At 33.0% G+C, this 16691-nt stretch overlaps 1 protein-coding gene across 9 annotated transcripts in view; it reads left to right on the forward strand.

Moving 5' to 3' along the window:
• ESCO1 (establishment of sister chromatid cohesion N-acetyltransferase 1) overlaps positions 1-16691 on the forward strand; it is a 66130-nt gene that overhangs the window by 21893 nt on the left and 27546 nt on the right. For 8 of the 9 annotated variants that reach the window (XR_014252080.1, XR_014252081.1, XM_082418662.1 and 5 more), the window contains 5 exons: positions 3116-5247; positions 9188-9305; positions 10912-10972; positions 11884-11998; positions 14741-14872. Coding sequence is in view for 7 of the 9 variants with exons in the window: in XM_082418662.1 (XP_082274788.1) it covers positions 3700-5247; positions 9188-9305; positions 10912-10972; positions 11884-11998; positions 14741-14872 (1974 nt within the window). In the remaining 2 variants the exon portion in view is untranslated. Of the gene's footprint in view, positions 1-2771; positions 2875-3115; positions 5248-9187; positions 9306-10911; positions 10973-11883; positions 11999-14740; positions 14873-16691 lie in introns of all 9 variants that reach the window. The other variant, XM_082418667.1, reaches the window with a different exon arrangement.

Genomic DNA, 16691 nt, shown 5'->3' on the forward strand with positions numbered 1-16691 from the left:
ATAATTTATGTATAATAAACTGCACCCTTTTAAAGTGTACAATTTGGTGGATTTTGACAGATTTACACACTCTTGGAACCACCATCATAATCAAGATAGAGATCATTTCCATTACCTCCAAAAATCTATCTCTCCCTCCACTTTTGACCCCAGGCAGTGACTCATCTGCTTTCTGTTACTGTAGATAAGTTTGCCTTTTCTAGAATTTCCAAAAGTAGAATCATAGTCTGTATAGTCTTTGTGTCTAGCCTTTTTCATTCAGCATCATGATTGTGAAGTTCATTCATGTGGTTCCAGTAGTTTGTTCCCTTTGATTGCGGAGTGTTCTGTTATATTGACATACCACATTTTTGTTTATCCATTCACCGGACTTTTGGGTTGTTTTCAGATTTTGGTTATTGTACACAAAGCTGCTTTTAAGATTTTTGGACAAGTTTTTATGTGGAATGAACAGGATTCCTTCCTAAAAAATCTTTGTTTACCTCAGAGTCTCAAAGATTTTTGCCTTTTTTTTTCTTTTAGAGTTTTATAGTTTTACATTATGTCTGTGATCAGTCTCAACTTATTTTTGTGTGTTGTGTGAGGTAAGTGTTGATTTTTTTTTTTTTTCTACTTCGATATCCAGTAGTTCCAACACTGTTTTTTTCAGACTTTTCTTTCAACTGACCGTAAATGTATGGGTCTATTTCTGGATTTTCTTCCATTGATCTCTGTGTCCCTTTGTCTTGATTACTGTAGCTTTTTAGTAAGTCTTGAAATCGGATAGTGTATTTCGAATTTTTTTTTTAAAGGGCTTTGACTACTGTATGTGGTTTTTTTTGGTTTTTTTTTTTTTTTGCTTTTTCACGTAAGTTTTAAAATCAGCTTGTCAGTTTCTGTATATAAAGCCTGTGGGAATTTTGCCTGGAATTGAGTTGAATCTCATCTCTGCTTTGACATGATTGCATGATATAGTATGAGTGTATCATTAATTATAAAGCAGTTTATAATGATGGATGTTGTGGATTTTCAGTTTGTTGATCCAGTGTTCCAATGAATTTTGTATTTACTTGTGTCTTTGTGCACTTGTGCAAGTATATCTGTAATATAAAGTCTTGAAAATGAAATTGTTTGATATTTAGCATTTACAATATAATATTGATTGATATTGACAAATTGTCCTGCATAGACATTGAATCACCTGCAGTAATATGAGAGTAACCTGTCACAAATCCTTGCTAAGACTGTGTTGTTAAACTTCTTGATCTTTTGCCAGTCTGATAGGTAAAAAATGGTATTTTGATTTGGTTCTAATTTGTTATTCTGTTATTATTTCACCAGCCATCTGTGGTTTACTTCCGGTGAATATATTATGGTGATAAGCTTATGCTGTTTCTTACCTTTATCTTCTATTGCTTCTATTGACTTTTTAATTTCTTTAATATTAGTTTTAATTTTCAGGAGTTCCTTTTGTACTGTGAACGTTCTTATATATTTGTTTCATGAATGAATTAACTTATTTTTAGTTTTTGTCTGTGCATTGTTTTTTTCTTCCAAGATACTTCCTCCCTGTTTTTTTTTAAGGTTCTCTTGTATGTGGTGATTCTGGTTTTGCTCATGGTTACAAGTGAGACACTAAAAACTGATTGGAAACTGTGTTTGGATGGTGGGTAGTCTCCTGCTGGTAGGGTGTGAGTGAGTGAGTGTGTGTGTGTCTCTGATTTATGACTGTGGGCCCTGTCAGTATTTTTTAGGTCTTTTCTCTAGTTTTGTCAAATTCATTAGAAAATGATCTTTTAGTTTCCTTCCTAGAAGGCATAGGCTAGGCTTCTGTCCTCTGGGAGTCTCTGAGTAGGCAAAGAGGGTTTGGGGTGGAAGGATTGGGTTTCAGTAGTCAGTATGTGTACTGCTACTTACTCCCTCTGTTGTCAGTATGATACTTCCTCCCTCAGCTGTGACTGTTGAGCCCACAGACCAAAGACCTTTTGTTTTACTCCTTCCAAAAATTTATACCAGTCTTTAGGGAGTGGTGCAGGGGTGGTCTTCTGGGTGGTAGTAATTGGAATGGCTGTGTGGCAGTCCTTCCCCTTTTGCGAGTCCCATTTTCCTCCCCATATCCCATCTCCTGGTACTGCCAATTTCTGCTTCTTGAGGGATTCTGTGGTTTACGTAGAGCTGCTTCTCACTTGGCTTTCCTCAATTTCTAGTTTAGGATCAGGTTTTTTTGAGTCTGGAGGTTAGTTATTTGTCCTTCTTTGTAGCTTCTGTACGTTTAATTTTTATCATCTACACTTTTGTTCTTCATCCTTTGGGTTTATAGTTTTGTCTTGCTTCGTTTTAATCTGTTGCTTTTTTTTTGGTGGGTATTACATGAGAGTAGAGGTAAATGTGTGTGTTTAAATCTGCCTTTTTTACTGTGTGTCACTGTTTTTCTATGAATATAGTTATTTATGTATGCTGTTTTTCCTCAAAATAGGATTTTACGAGCTTAACCATTATATGTCTATATTATGAATTGTGTTTTGTATTTTAAAACTTTTTTTAAAACATAAAATCGATTTCATCAATGAAATAGAAATGTTTTATTTCATTGGATACATGTACCATAGTTTACTTCAGGTTAGAAATACTAAAATTAAGTGCTATGTGTAAACTGAGCTCTGAAGACTAATGGTAGGATAGGATAAAATTATGGAGTATAGATTAACATGTTGGTTAATAGATTTGATGAGATGTAAATGAATGATTACATCTTTGTACCTTTTAAACATTTTTAAATATTTTACTTTTAGGTGCTGTGTAATGTGTTGAAAGGAAATTATAAGGAATGATTTTGTCAAATTTTTATGAGTTATGGTGGCTGAAAGATCAATTCTTTCTTGTGGGAAAGGAAATGTAAGTAACCTCAAGGAATAGATTGATTTTCAACTATTCTATGCTTACATAAGACAGGTTTTCCATTATTTATAAGACTGCACTTGGGATACTTTTTTCTGTTAGCCTTAAGTATACAGACTAAATAATTCAGAAAGAGAAGTTAGAGTTTATGTAAGTCATGGTTATTTCTGTATAGTATCAGCATTGCTAAATTTCTTGAATTGTACAAAATTTAATTTTTATTTTTTTATTTTTCCAGAAATGGCAGCACAAAAGGAAATCTATATTAATAGACTATTTTATTAAACGGAAGTGGTTAGATAAGAACTTTAAACGAACAGACTCAACAAACGAGGAAAGAAACGTGTTAACTGTAAGACATGTTTCCAATGAATCAAAGTCCAATAACTGTAGACTTCAGAAGAAAAAAGTTTTCAAAAACTTTGTCAAAACAGACAGGTCAGTGATAAATAACTCCTCCAGTAATAGGGCTAGGCCTGAAAACTGATATTAATTGAATAAAATTTAAAAAATAGATCAAACTTGAATTAAAATTTTTTCATAAAAAGTTCTGAAAATATCAGATTAGATTTAAATTTTCCTCAAATTTTTGTTGCCTCGTCCAAAGTAAAGCAAATATCTTTCAGCCTTCATGCCAGCTTTTCTCATGTCATAAGGATGACAGAAATCTTAGCAAACTAATATTTTTGTTGAAAATGTGTATCAGTATCAGTTGATTTTTAAGACCTGCTGCTCAGTAATAATACTAGACATTCAACATTTACAACTACCAGGACACAAAAATCTCAAAAACTACTCAGAAAAGGAGGACCTTACTCAGGAATGATGTCCATTCAGGAGAAATCAAAAGAAAATTCCTCCAGTGTTATTAAAAAGAGTGAAGATAAGAATCTAGAAACACAAATTCAAGGTTCTCAAAAGAATCTAGTAAAAAAATCAGGTCCAAAGCAAGCTGTAAAATCACTGGTTAAATCTTCCAATGAAAGTAAAGTCAATCAGCCTGAATTAGGAACATGCATGAGCACAAGGTCAGCATCCAGTGATAAAAAAGCTAGTAAGCCTATTAATAAAAATATGGTGACTGTAAAGGGACATTCACAACAAGAATCTACAAAGCAGAAGAAATTATCTCAGAAAAAGTCAGTGCACAAAACCCCTATATCAAATGAACAGCTTAACCGGAGATCACAAAGACTACGACAGTTAACAGAGGTTTCAACAAGGTCTCTGCGTAGTAGAGACATTCAGGGTCAAGTTCAAGCAGTTAAACAGAGTTTGCCACCAACAAAAAAAGAGCACTGTAGCAATACTCAGAGTAAATCTAATAAAGTTAAAACAAATCAGAAACATGTGAAAAGAAAAGTACTGGAAATAAAGTCTGATTCTAAAGAGGATGAAAATTCTGTAACTAATGAAGTAATAAATTCCCCAAAAGGAAAAAAACGCAAAGTAGAGCATCAGACAGCTTATACTTGTAGTTCTGAGTGCATAAAAGGATCTGAAAAGTGTCTTCAGAAGAATACTAGAAAAGAGGAAACAAAATCTGTGCCTATAACTTCTTCTGAGATAAAAAGATCAAAAATGGCTACTTCAGTGGTCTCAAAAAAGAATGAGATGAAGAAGTCAGTTCATACACAAGTGAATACTAGTGCAAAATCCCAAAAAAGTTCACAGCCATCAGTGCCTGAACAAAGTATAGATAATGAGCTGGAGCAAGCAGGAAAGAGCAAACGAGGGAGCATTCTCCAGCTCTGTGAAGAAATTGCTGGTGAAATTGAGTCAGATACTGTAGAGGTAAAAAAGGAATCTTCACAAACGGAAAATGTAAAGGAGGAGAAGCCTACAGAAATAAAATTGGAAGAGACTGATACTGAAAGACAAATACTTCATCAGAAGGAAACAAGTCAGGATGTTCAGTGTAATCGTTTCTTCCCCAGTAGAAAAACAAAGCCTGTGAAGTGTATTCTAAATGGAATAAACAACTCAACTAAAAAGAACTCCAACTGGACTAAAATTAAACTCTCAAAATTTAACTCTGTGCAGCAGAATAAATTAGACTCTCAATTTTCTCCTAAATTGTGCTTATTGCGACCCAGTTTTTCACTGCCTGCATTAGAAATGCATCATCCAGTGACTCAAAGTACATTTTTAGGGTCAAAACCACATGATGATAAAAATAAAGCTTGCCAGCAGGAAGAAATGAAAGAAATTAATTCTGAAGAAGTTAAACTTAATGATATTACAGTTGACATTAATAATACCCCCAAAAAGCCTCCTGAAAATTGTCGTTTGGGTAATCAGATAAAATCACCTCCTGATCAGCCATTGGATAACCAGAAGAAAGATTCTTTTGAATCAACACCAGATAAGGTAATCTATTTTCATCATGTACATAGAGGTGTCTGAGTACTTTCTGATAAGATTTAAGTGTTTACAACATATTTTAACTTAAGAATTAAGTTGTAAAATGTTAAGGAATTCTATTTTATTAACCCAATATTGTAGTGAGTGATAGAACTTACTGACGCCTTTAGATGTCTCATATTTACATGAATGCTTGTCATTGTTTCCTTATTTTCACCCTTCATTTTTATTTTATGTGAAGCATAAACCTGTTGTAGTCTAGCTTTTCTTTTTCCTTTAACACACTGATTTGTTTCCTTTTTCTATTAATTGTAACCACAGAACCTATGTTTCATAGTGAGTGACTAAAATGTAGAACTTGAAGTTGGGCCCAATTCTGAAGTTGGGCCCAATTCTGACCAAGTTGTTAAAATTAATTTCAGCTGGCACAAATCAACTTTCCCCACCTGATAAAATTTTAAAATAAAACATTTCTAATAGTAGAGATGCCTTTTGGTTTGACTTGTGTGGCCATTTTAAACAATTGGCAAATAAAATGTCTGAAAGATGTAAATAATTCAGTCCTCAGGCTAAGAATAAAATTGTAGTGGCCAAGAAGTTTTAAAATGGAAAAGTAAATTGAAAAACAGAATCTAAATAGCTGGAAGAAACTTGAATGATTATCTGAGAAGTAGTTTTGAAACCTTATAAAAGCAGCTGAGCCCATTTCTTTCCAAATTAAATCATAGGTAAAATACCAATATATAAAAGCAATAGGCAGAAATTTTATATGTGTCAAACTTTAGCACTCTATAATACTGATTTTTAGAACTCCACCAATTTGTTTTAGTTATTTAATTTTATAATGAGAAAGCTGAGAGCAATAGAGGAATGTGAGTTAGGTCATATGTTTGGTTGTGCAAATAGATTTGAATTCAGGTGTTCTGATTCTCAGCCCATCATTCTTTCTACAGTGAGATACTCTGAATATTAGAAGATCGTTTGAGAAAAAAATCCTGGGTAGAGAAAAAAGTCAAGTCACCTTAAAGTTTTAGGAGTGATTTAAAGTTCTCTTTTGAGGCATTTGGGTCCAGAAGCAAATTTGAGTAAGGAGTCAGGGCTTGTGTCAGAAGCCCCAAAAATAGATAATTGTCTACTCTCGTGGACTAAAATTGAAAGTGAACTTAAAGGGAACAGATACAATGTGGTACTCTTAGATTTTATTTTTTGTGCAAACGTGAATGAAAGCATCAATTAGAAGACAATTATTCAAATAGTGATAGTAATTAAAGTAAGTAGTGAGTGGTAGAATGAGTAATAAGTGTGGCCTCTTGAAGACACAGAGTGGCTCTCTCTTCAGGGTGTGCCTTTGTCAAAAATTGACAGCTACACTCCAGGTGTAGTTGCAGAATGTATCTTTCAACTCCTTGCTGCATAAATGCCTGTCAAAACTCAAAAGGCAGATAGTTTATGGGGAATATATTGAGAAATAAGAAATCCATTCCTTTGGACTAACTACTAGAATAGAGATGTTTAGTTAGACTACATTATTTTGATCTTCTGTAATGCTGCTTTTACTGAGATGTGCTTTGGATTTATGCAATACCTCTATCTTGAGGAATGTTATGAGAAACAGTCCTATGAAACTTGTGTTAAAATTTTTCTTTACATACAAGTTTACTTGAGAAGTCTTGAGTTTCAAACGTTTAGAATATTACAGAGAGACCAATATTATACTTGTGTCTACCACCCAAATTTGACAAAAATTAACATTTTATTGACTTCAGGTCTTTTAAAATAAGAAAAGTACATTACAGATATAAAGACCATACTTCCCTCTACTTTCCATTCACCTCTCTCCCCAGAGTTAAATATGCTTCTAAAGTTGGTATGGATATTTTACGTTTTTATTTTTGATTTCACTGTGTATGTATATATATCTATTATAAAGAATACTTAGCATTGTTTGTATCTTAAACATTTACATAAATGCTAGCATAGTTTGTGTGTATTCTATATATACATATTTTTTGCAACTTGATTTTGTGCAATCAGCACATTTGATATTTATTGATACATGGGTATTTTAATAGTTGTAAAGGAATATACCACAGTTTATTTATGTTTTCCTCTGTTAAAGCACTTTTAGGTTGTTTCCAACTTTTTCACTGACACCAGCAATGTGATTACTATCACAGAGTGGTCAGGAGATGTGGTGGTGACCACGTCATTTCAAGACATATTTGATTGCCTGCTGCATCCGAGACACTGTGCTAATAAGGCTACAGAAGATGATGTTTCCTGCCTTTAAGGAATTTACATTGTACTAGTCACTTAGAAATTTCTCTTCTCCCATAAACGCTAAGATGTTTTGGTTCAGCCATCATAGTAGCTTTTGTTTAATGAACACTGCCTCTTTGTTAGGCAGAGGAGAGCTTCATATAATTGTCACCACATTCTACAGCATGAGTTCTGTTATTATACATATATTACAGGTGAGGAGAGTGAAGCTTAGAGATTTAAGTGAGGCTTAGAGATCCATGTAAGTGATGGAGTCAGGCTTTGAACTGAGATTGGCTGGCTTCAGAATCTAGCTGGATTTATACTTGGGGAAATAGGAGAATGTAAAAAACAATCCTTAAATCATTTGAAAACTTTTTCTGTGGCTGCTTGTGATTTTGCTCTTTTTATTATATGGTGTCAGTCTCAGCAGTACTGAAAAATAATGATGGTTGATAAGACTGAGCATCTGATAGCCCTCTGAATTTTTTGGGCTGAATTTAAATTATTTGGATTTTATGAATTTTAAAGCTCAATTATTTTATGATTTGTTTTTTAAACTAGTAATTTACTAACTTCCTAATGGAGATTAAGTAGTAACATGTAATTGTTCTTACTGTTTTTAATTTTTCTGCTTTTTAATGACAAAAATAATGTTCATTTTTCAAAAATGTCATGTTCAAAAATAATGTTACATGTTCTTTGTAACAATCACAATACAGATAGATACACACACATACATACACATAGAAAGTTAATTGTTCACCTCCTCATTTCCATTTCTTTGAGACAGCTAATGTTGATAGAGTTTGTAGTATTTTCCTTCGGTAGTTATTGAGTATCTGCTTTGACAGAGTTCTCATTTAGGGGCTCTTGGGAATACAAAGATAAATATAATAATAATAGTCTTTGCTCTTAAGAGTTGTAGGAGATTAATAAAAAACAAATAACTAATTCAAAATAGGAAGTGATAAGGGCATGAAAGACAGAGATGAAGTAGATGGAAAATTTGGGGAAAGGAGATGGGAAAACTTGGAGGAGACTTCATGGGAGGGGTTAATATTTAAGTAATGACTTGAGTTTATACAGGGGGTAAGGTGTTCTAGATTAGCACTATCCAGTAGAAATATAATGTGAGCCACATAAATCGTTTAAAAATTTCTGGTAGCCACATTAAAAAAAAAAGAAATTGGTAAAATTAATAGATTTTATTTAACTTGTTATATAAAAATACTATTATTTCAATGTGTCATGAATTTTAAAAGTTGAGGTGTTTTACTTTTTTTGTACTAACACCTCAAAATCTGGTGTGTGATTTACATTTGTAATAAATCAGTCGTACTAACCACATTTTAAGTGCTCAGTAGTGAGATGTTACAGTGGCTATTAATGGACAGTGAGGTTTAGGTAGATGAAACTCAGAAAAAGTATAGAGCCAGGCAAATATGGAATATATCTGATGGAGAGGTAAATTTTTCAATCTAGTGTGAAGAGGAATAATAGAAGTTGATGCTGAGAAGGGTAGCTTGTAGGGAGATCATAAAGAGACTTTTAAGGCATATCTGTGTGAATTACTCCATGTATTAAATTTTCTTAGTATAGTGCTAAAATTCACTGAAAGTATTGGGATAAGACTCAAAGGTTGATATAAAAGCAAATATTAACGTTTTGAATTATATGTGCTTAGAATTGCAGCCTATGTTTGGAATCTAAGCTTGAAAACAATCCAGTGGAAAATACCACTACTACTGTTTCAACTCTGCTCAGTCAAGCAAAAATTGATACAGGAGAGAGTAAATTTCCAGGTAATACTTTGAAAATATTGTTTGGATTTCACAGTGGTCAGACATATTTTTGTCAGCATAACAGTAGACTATATCCACTACCAAATAAACCTGTTAAATCCTTCTTTTAACCATTGCTGATGTTTTTCTGATGTGTGATTATCACCATTCTTTGAAGGGGGAGAATTGCTTCTGTTGATTGGCTTGTTTACGGTACTTAAGATGATTCTTTGATTCCCTACCAAAAATTCTTTTGTTTTTCAATCTTTTGTTTGTGGACTTACTTTCTGGAGAAGTGTTACTTAATGAATTGCTTAAATTAGTGGTAGCAGTTTATTTCTCAAGTATAAATGACTGTGCTTTACCACTTCAGGTTCTTTAACCCTTAATTACTCAGTTTTCCATCTTAGTAATTCTATCTTTGAATTAAGAATTTAATCAGTTGCTGCAGTGTGTCCACTTATACCATAAAACAACTTTATTTTTGTAACCTTATGAAAATTTTGGGGGGAATTCCCTGGCGATCCAATGGTTAGGACTCGGCACTTTCATTGCCAGGATCCGGGTTCAACCCCTGGTCCGGGAACTGCGATCCCGCAAGCTGTGTGGCGTGGCCAAAAAAAAAAAAAAACTTGGGCAAGTATTATTTGAACTCTTGGATGGGGATTAGTTCACCTATATCAGATGAAGCACCAGGAGAAACAGAAAAGAAATTCCTAATTTCTGTTGTTTCTCTCTGGTAAAGGAAAGATACACTTGGAGCAAAATATTGAGTTCAGATAATTGCTTCTGTTTCATGTCATTTAACCTTTTCTCTTAGTGGGGGAAGGTGAAGTATAATATGAACACAAGAAATGCATTTATTCATTAGAAAATAAATTGATTATAGCATTATTTGATTAGTAATGTGATTAAAACTTCAGAGACTACAGGGTTTTTTTTGTTTTGGTTTGGTTTTTTATAAATTTATTTATTTATATTTTATTTTTGGCTGCGTTGAGTCTTCATTGCTGTGCGCGGACTTTCTCTAGTTGCAGTGAGTGGGGGCTGCTTTTCTTTGCGGTGCTCGGGCTTCTCATTGCAGTGGCTTCTCTTGTTGCAGAGCAGGGGCTCTAGGCTCGCGGGCTTCAGTAGTTGCGGCTCGCGGGCTCTAGAACGCAGGCTTAGTAACTGTGGCGCATGCGCTTAGTTGCACCGTGGCATGTGGGGTCTTCTGGACCAGAGATTGAACCCGTGTCCCCTGCATTGGCAGACAGATTCTTAACCACTGTGCCACCAGGGAAGTCCTACAGGTTTTTTTAAACATGTTTTCATTTATTTCCATTTAGAGATTGTATAATTAGGCAAGCATTTAAACAGTTTCCTTTATTGTTCAGTGCTAATAATTATTGGTGAAACTAGAGACAAACTTGATCTACCATTAGATCTCTTTGCAGCTCTGTAGAGCCTTTTTGCCTCTTCTCTGAAGAGTAATTTCTAGGAAGGGGCTCTAATTTTATCAAATGGTGTTTATTAAAAATAAAGCATTTAGTGCACTGAGGTTTTGTCTTTATTATAATTTTTAACCATTAGGTGGAGAGCTAGTACAAAGGCTTAGTACATAACCCATCTTTTGATTAAATCACAGGTTCAGCTCCCAAACAGCACAATATACTCACTAACCAAACATCTAAGACCAGTGATAACAGGTAAGGTATTAGTTTAATATAAGTATAAATATGAGAACTTAAGGATTTTATACCTGTAAGTTTTGAGTTTGGGGGTTTTTTCCCCTGAAAGGTTGTGCTAGTAACCCTCAGTTTTTCACATAGAGGTGATACAAGTTCTCTTTTCATTTTAGTTTTTTCTATGTCTGTACATACTATTTTGTAGCTTTTATTTTTTTACTTAATGTGTTACGGGCATCTTTTCTACATTCCTTCCTCATTCTTTTAAATTCTGCAGTAGATTTCATTGTGTGAATATTCCATTGTTTAACAGTTCTCTACTTTATAGAAACTTTGGTTGTTTCTAGTTTATTCCTATCAGAAAAAAAAAGTCCTGCAATAAACACATATATCTTTGTCCACTTATGTGACTATATCTAGGATAAATTCATAGCTATAGGACTTAACCTGCATTGCCAAATTTCCCTGCAAAGTGGTTGTGTCTTATACTCCCAGCAGCAGTGTTTGAGAATGCTCCTTTTTCCCCAAAACCCCCATGATACGAGTATTAGCAACATGTAAAAGTGTTTTCAGTAGCTTAAAAGCTTTTTGTTGTCTTTAATTTCAAAATTAAATTAGTATGATTTTTTGGCTTTACTCATTACTGAAAACAGTATGTAGGACAAACTGTAGTGACTCAAACTGCTAAAACTATGAAATGTAAAACTTATACTATAGTTAGTGCTGTAGTTTTTTGTTTATTTGTTGCAAGGTAGTTGTTTCTTTGGGTTTCCTTCCCTGTTTTGGTTTTTAAAAGGTTATTTTTCCCCCCTTGGAATTGATATTTGTCAGTGTTGTATAGAAAATAAGGTTTTTTTTTCCTACCAGTGATTTGAAGTGATATGGATCTATAACATTTAATAGTTTTTGTTTGGTTGGTTGTTTTTTTAAAGGGAGATACCACCAAATTATTCTTGGCCTAAGTGTAATTCCCATTTGGAGATAACAATTCCAAAAGAATTGAAACTAAAAGAAGCAGAGAAAGCTGATGAAAAACAGTTGATCATAGTAAGTATACAACTTGACCTTTTTGGTGAAATGTTATAAACATCTTACTTATGCACATTGTCAAGGAATAAATTCATTTTTTTCCTAAAGAGCTTTTTTGTCACCGTAAGTCTTAATTATGGAAATATTCTTGGTATTATGACAGCCACCCCCCCCCACTGATTCCATCCTGTAACAAATAATAAAAATTCAAATTTCCATACTTCTAGTTTTATTTACAGCAGATTGACACTTTATTTCACATTTGTTATTTATTAAATGTGTCATTTGATCACTACCTTTTTTTAGTAGTTTAAATATTAAAATAACATGGAGCTTAATAAATAAGATGATTTTAAATATCTGTATTTTAGTGTATGTTATAATTTTAATACTACATTTTACAGGAAGATAAACCAATAGTTAATTTGAATTAGAAAATAAGTACAATTAGGTGGCAAGGTGGAAAAGAGGGAGATATTTTGATTGATTAAAAATCTAATTTGAATGAGCACAGTATAAAAAAATGAAGAACCCAAAATAATAGGAACATTTAATGTAGTTCCAGTTAACATAATTAATAGGATTTTTTGGTACTAGATGATTGATTCTAACTTTAATATGGGAGAATAACTTTGTAAGAATTGTCTAGAAATTTTTGAGAAAGATTAGTGAGGGAAAAAGTTGTTTCATCGAATTTAATAATGTTTCTGTTGTCAAATCAGTATGATAGTGAAACAGGATTAGACAAGTAGAATCTAGAGCTGCACTGTCCAATATGGTAGCCACATGTGACTGTTGAGCACTTGAAGTGTTGTTTGTCACAACTGAGGTATGCTCTATGTGTAAACATATATATTGCATTTCAAAGATTAGTACAAAAGAGCATGTAAAGTATCTCACTAATTTTTTAAAATATTTAATACATGTTGAAATTATAACATTTGGGATATGTTTTGTTAAATAAAATATATTATTAAAATTAATTTTACCTGTTTGCTTTTGCAGTCTTTAATGTGGCTACTAGTAAATTTAAAATTACCTTTGTGGATCACATTTCTATTGGATAGTGCTGGTCAAGAGTTGATGGTAATGATGATGATGTTAATGATCATGATAGCAGCTAATATTTTTGAATGCATTGTTCCATCTCCTCCACTTAATTAAGTTAAGCCTTATAAAAAAGTATGAGATAGGTACTACTATTATTTTCCATTTACAAGTGAGGAAACTAAGGTAGCTGCTTACTCATTACTGTGAAAACTGCCTTCTTGAAGAGATATTTGTATGCCTGTATTCGTTATTCACAGTAGCCAAAAGGTGGAAGCAACTAAAGTGTCCATCAGTGGGTGAATGGCTGAACAAAATGTGTTGTGTATATATACAGTGGAATATTATTCAGCCTTTAAAAAGGAAGGTAATTCTGACATGTTATAATATGGTTGAACCTTGAGGACATTATCTAAGTGAAATAAGTCAGTCACAAAAAGACAAATACTGTATGATTCTACTTATATAAGGTACCTAGAATAGTCAAATTCATAGAGATAGAAAGTAGAATGGTGGTTTCCAGGAGGTGGGGGGGCGGTGTTGGGGAGCTGTTGTTTAATGGGTATAGAGTTTCAGTTTTTTGTTTTGTTTTTTTGGCCGCTCCTTGCGGCATGTGGGATCTTAGTTCCCTGACCAGGGATCGAACCTGTGCCCCCTGCAGTGGAAGTGCGGAACCCTAACCTCTGGACTGCCAGGGAAGTCCCTAGAGTTTCAGTTTTGCAAAATAAAAATAATTCTGTAGATTGGTTGCACAACAGTGTGAGTGTACTAAATACTACTGAACTGTACACTTAAAAATGGTTTAGATGGTAAATACTATGTTTTATATCTTAACCACAATTAAAAAAAATTTTTTTTAACTCCCTGAAATTTCAGGTAACATTTTGTCAATAGTTTGAATCTTTTAGAATGAACTTCCCTTTAGTTTTATATGCAATCTTTTATTTACCATTTGATTTCTCTTTGCTCTGTGACCCTAGCTGTAATGCACTAGCATACAGTTATCTGAGATCCTTTTTTTTCCCTGTAATTAGTTGAAATTACACAGTTTTAGAGCAGGGAAAATAAAGGGATTTTGCTTTTTTTAGTTAATATATTATTCTTAAAGTTAGATCATATTGCTGTAATTTTTCTTGTTAAGTAAGGACAAGAATAGAAAACCTTTTGGAAACAATTACTATTCTACAGCACAAGTATGAATTACTGGAGTACAGGTGATTATAATCAGTCTTTCATACTTATTTGATATAAAGAAAATAGAAAATGTTTAATTTTACCTTTTCTCAAGAGTTTCTGGTGACATAAATACTCTTTGTAATATAACTAGAGCAAAACCAAAGATGTCTCTGAAACATTATTTATTCTGAACTTTAGCAGTATAATTATTCACAGATACAAAATACATACTAGTTCGTATTTATAAAGTATTTGCTGTTTGGGGCTCTAGAACTAAGATTGTAGTGTTAAAGATACTTCTCAGTTCCTTTCAGTTGTTATTAAATGCTGTGTAGTGAGTGATTACTAAAATGGAAAATGGTTCGTAATAAAATTACATACAGATTTCAAAGATTAACATCTTAGTTTTTATAATCAACATTGAATGTTATTTTAAACACTTCTCACTCTATGTTCATGTTATAGCTTTAGAGGCTGATGTTCTGGAATTATTCTTTTGGGGGGGAAAAAAACCTTCTGTTTGTTTTTTATAAATAGGATGCTGGACAAAAAAGATTTGGAGCAGTTTCCTGTAGTGTTTGTGGCATGCTTTACACAGCTTCAAATCCAGAAGATGAAACACAGCATCTGCTCTTCCACAACCAGTTTATAAGTGCTGTAAAATATGTGGTAAGTGGAATTCATGACTTCTAAAATGCAGAATCAGATAATTAGAGATGAATTGCCAAATTTAAGTCATTGAAAAATTTTTGTCTTTAGGAGATGGTAATATATACAAAGCCCTTGTAGTATATATACAGGCTTATTTTAAAACAGAGCCAAACATAAAACCCAGCAAATTTATTCTGGCTGGTGTATGTTGTGGGATTTTTGAATTTAAGTTATATTTTTAAAGTGTTATTGAACCTCTTCTAACAAGTAATGCTGTTCAACTTGAGTATTTTAAAAATTTCCTTTGGTTTTAATAATTATTAACTATTGTTAAGCCTGTTTAATATTCAGTATAGCTTGACACGCTTTTTATTTGAGGAATTGATAGTGCTGTATATTATACCAAATAGACTGGGGATTTCCTTAACTTCTCTTTGCTAACATGAGAGCTTTTCTTAATAAAATTAAAGAGAAAAATTCTTGATGGTTAAAACCTCAGAATTTGTAGTATACTTTAAAAAAATCCCACAAAGTAAATAAGTTTTAGTATGTATTTTTTGATGTATGTGCATTTGAGGCATAATGGGTATTATTTAATACTTGTTTTTGGAAGTAGCAAAATTTTAAATAATTTTGAACCATTTCAGATATCTTGTGAAAATAGTAATTTAATGTAATTGCTGTTTACCCATATCTGAAATGGAATTTATTTTTATTTTATACATGTTACCTTCAGTACTGTACACTCACATTAATAAGACCTCCAGGATATCTGAACTGAGATCACCAATTCATTTCATATAGGCACCAGATGTTGGATTATTTAAAGATCTTTATTGGCTTCAGTTAAATTTGTATCCTTACCTTTGGTTGAAGGATTTATATTCATGGTTTTATTTATCCAGTTACTTCTTCCCGAGATAGGTGGGGTTTTCTTTTTTTGGTTCCCTTCTGTGATGATCATTTATATTCCTTATTTCATCTGCTTTTCCACACATACACCCTCCTACTGCTTAACTAAATAAAATATAAGGTGTGTGGACATAGAATATCTATAGCTAGATATTGATTTGTCACTTGAAATTTGTACTTTTCCAATTTGACTGTATTAATATCCTTACAACTTGAAAAGAAAAATAGCTCTATCAGGCAGCTAAATTATAGAATACTTCTTTGGCAAAAATATTTGTTTATTTTACATACGTGAATCTGGTAGAAGTTAAAATGTATTCTGCTCAAGTTACATTATTTGATTCTTGCAACCAGTTTCCTCAAATTATAAAAAGATTTGGTTTAAAAGACTTAATTCTTTATTTTAAAGGAGGTTCTTAATTTCTGACACAATCTGTAAAGAAATCAACCAGGAATTAATGTACTCTGCTCTTCCACAATACCAAAGGAAATTAGTTTATGGAGCAAGGTGGAGTCATCACCTTCTCAACAAATTCTGGCTCTTGCAAAACTGTAAAGCGGTAGAGCAACTTAGGGAAGACTTGATTCCTGCCCCAGACCCCACCCCCGCCCTCCTTGATGGGACAGAGCTATGGGTTATTTTATTTATTTTTGAAATAAGCTCAAGAGAAGGAATCGAGTTTAGCAGTTGGCCATCCTTCACTAACATCAAAGTTAATGTTCTTACCTTTTGCTGTTTTCAGATGTGTAGGTATACGTAGATTTTAAGGTAGAAACTCCTCCAGAACATTGTAGCATTCTTTTCTAGTGTATGGAGAGAGGATAAAAACATACCTATGTTAAAGATATTCTGCTGTGATCACAACCCTGGATTTTGGGTTGTGACATGAATCATTTATTGGGCACCTAATATTGTGCTTTTGCA

This window comes from Balaenoptera physalus (assembly GCF_965194825.1).
Source record: "Balaenoptera physalus genome assembly, chromosome: 12".
Lineage (NCBI taxonomy): Eukaryota > Metazoa > Chordata > Mammalia > Artiodactyla > Balaenopteridae > Balaenoptera > Balaenoptera physalus.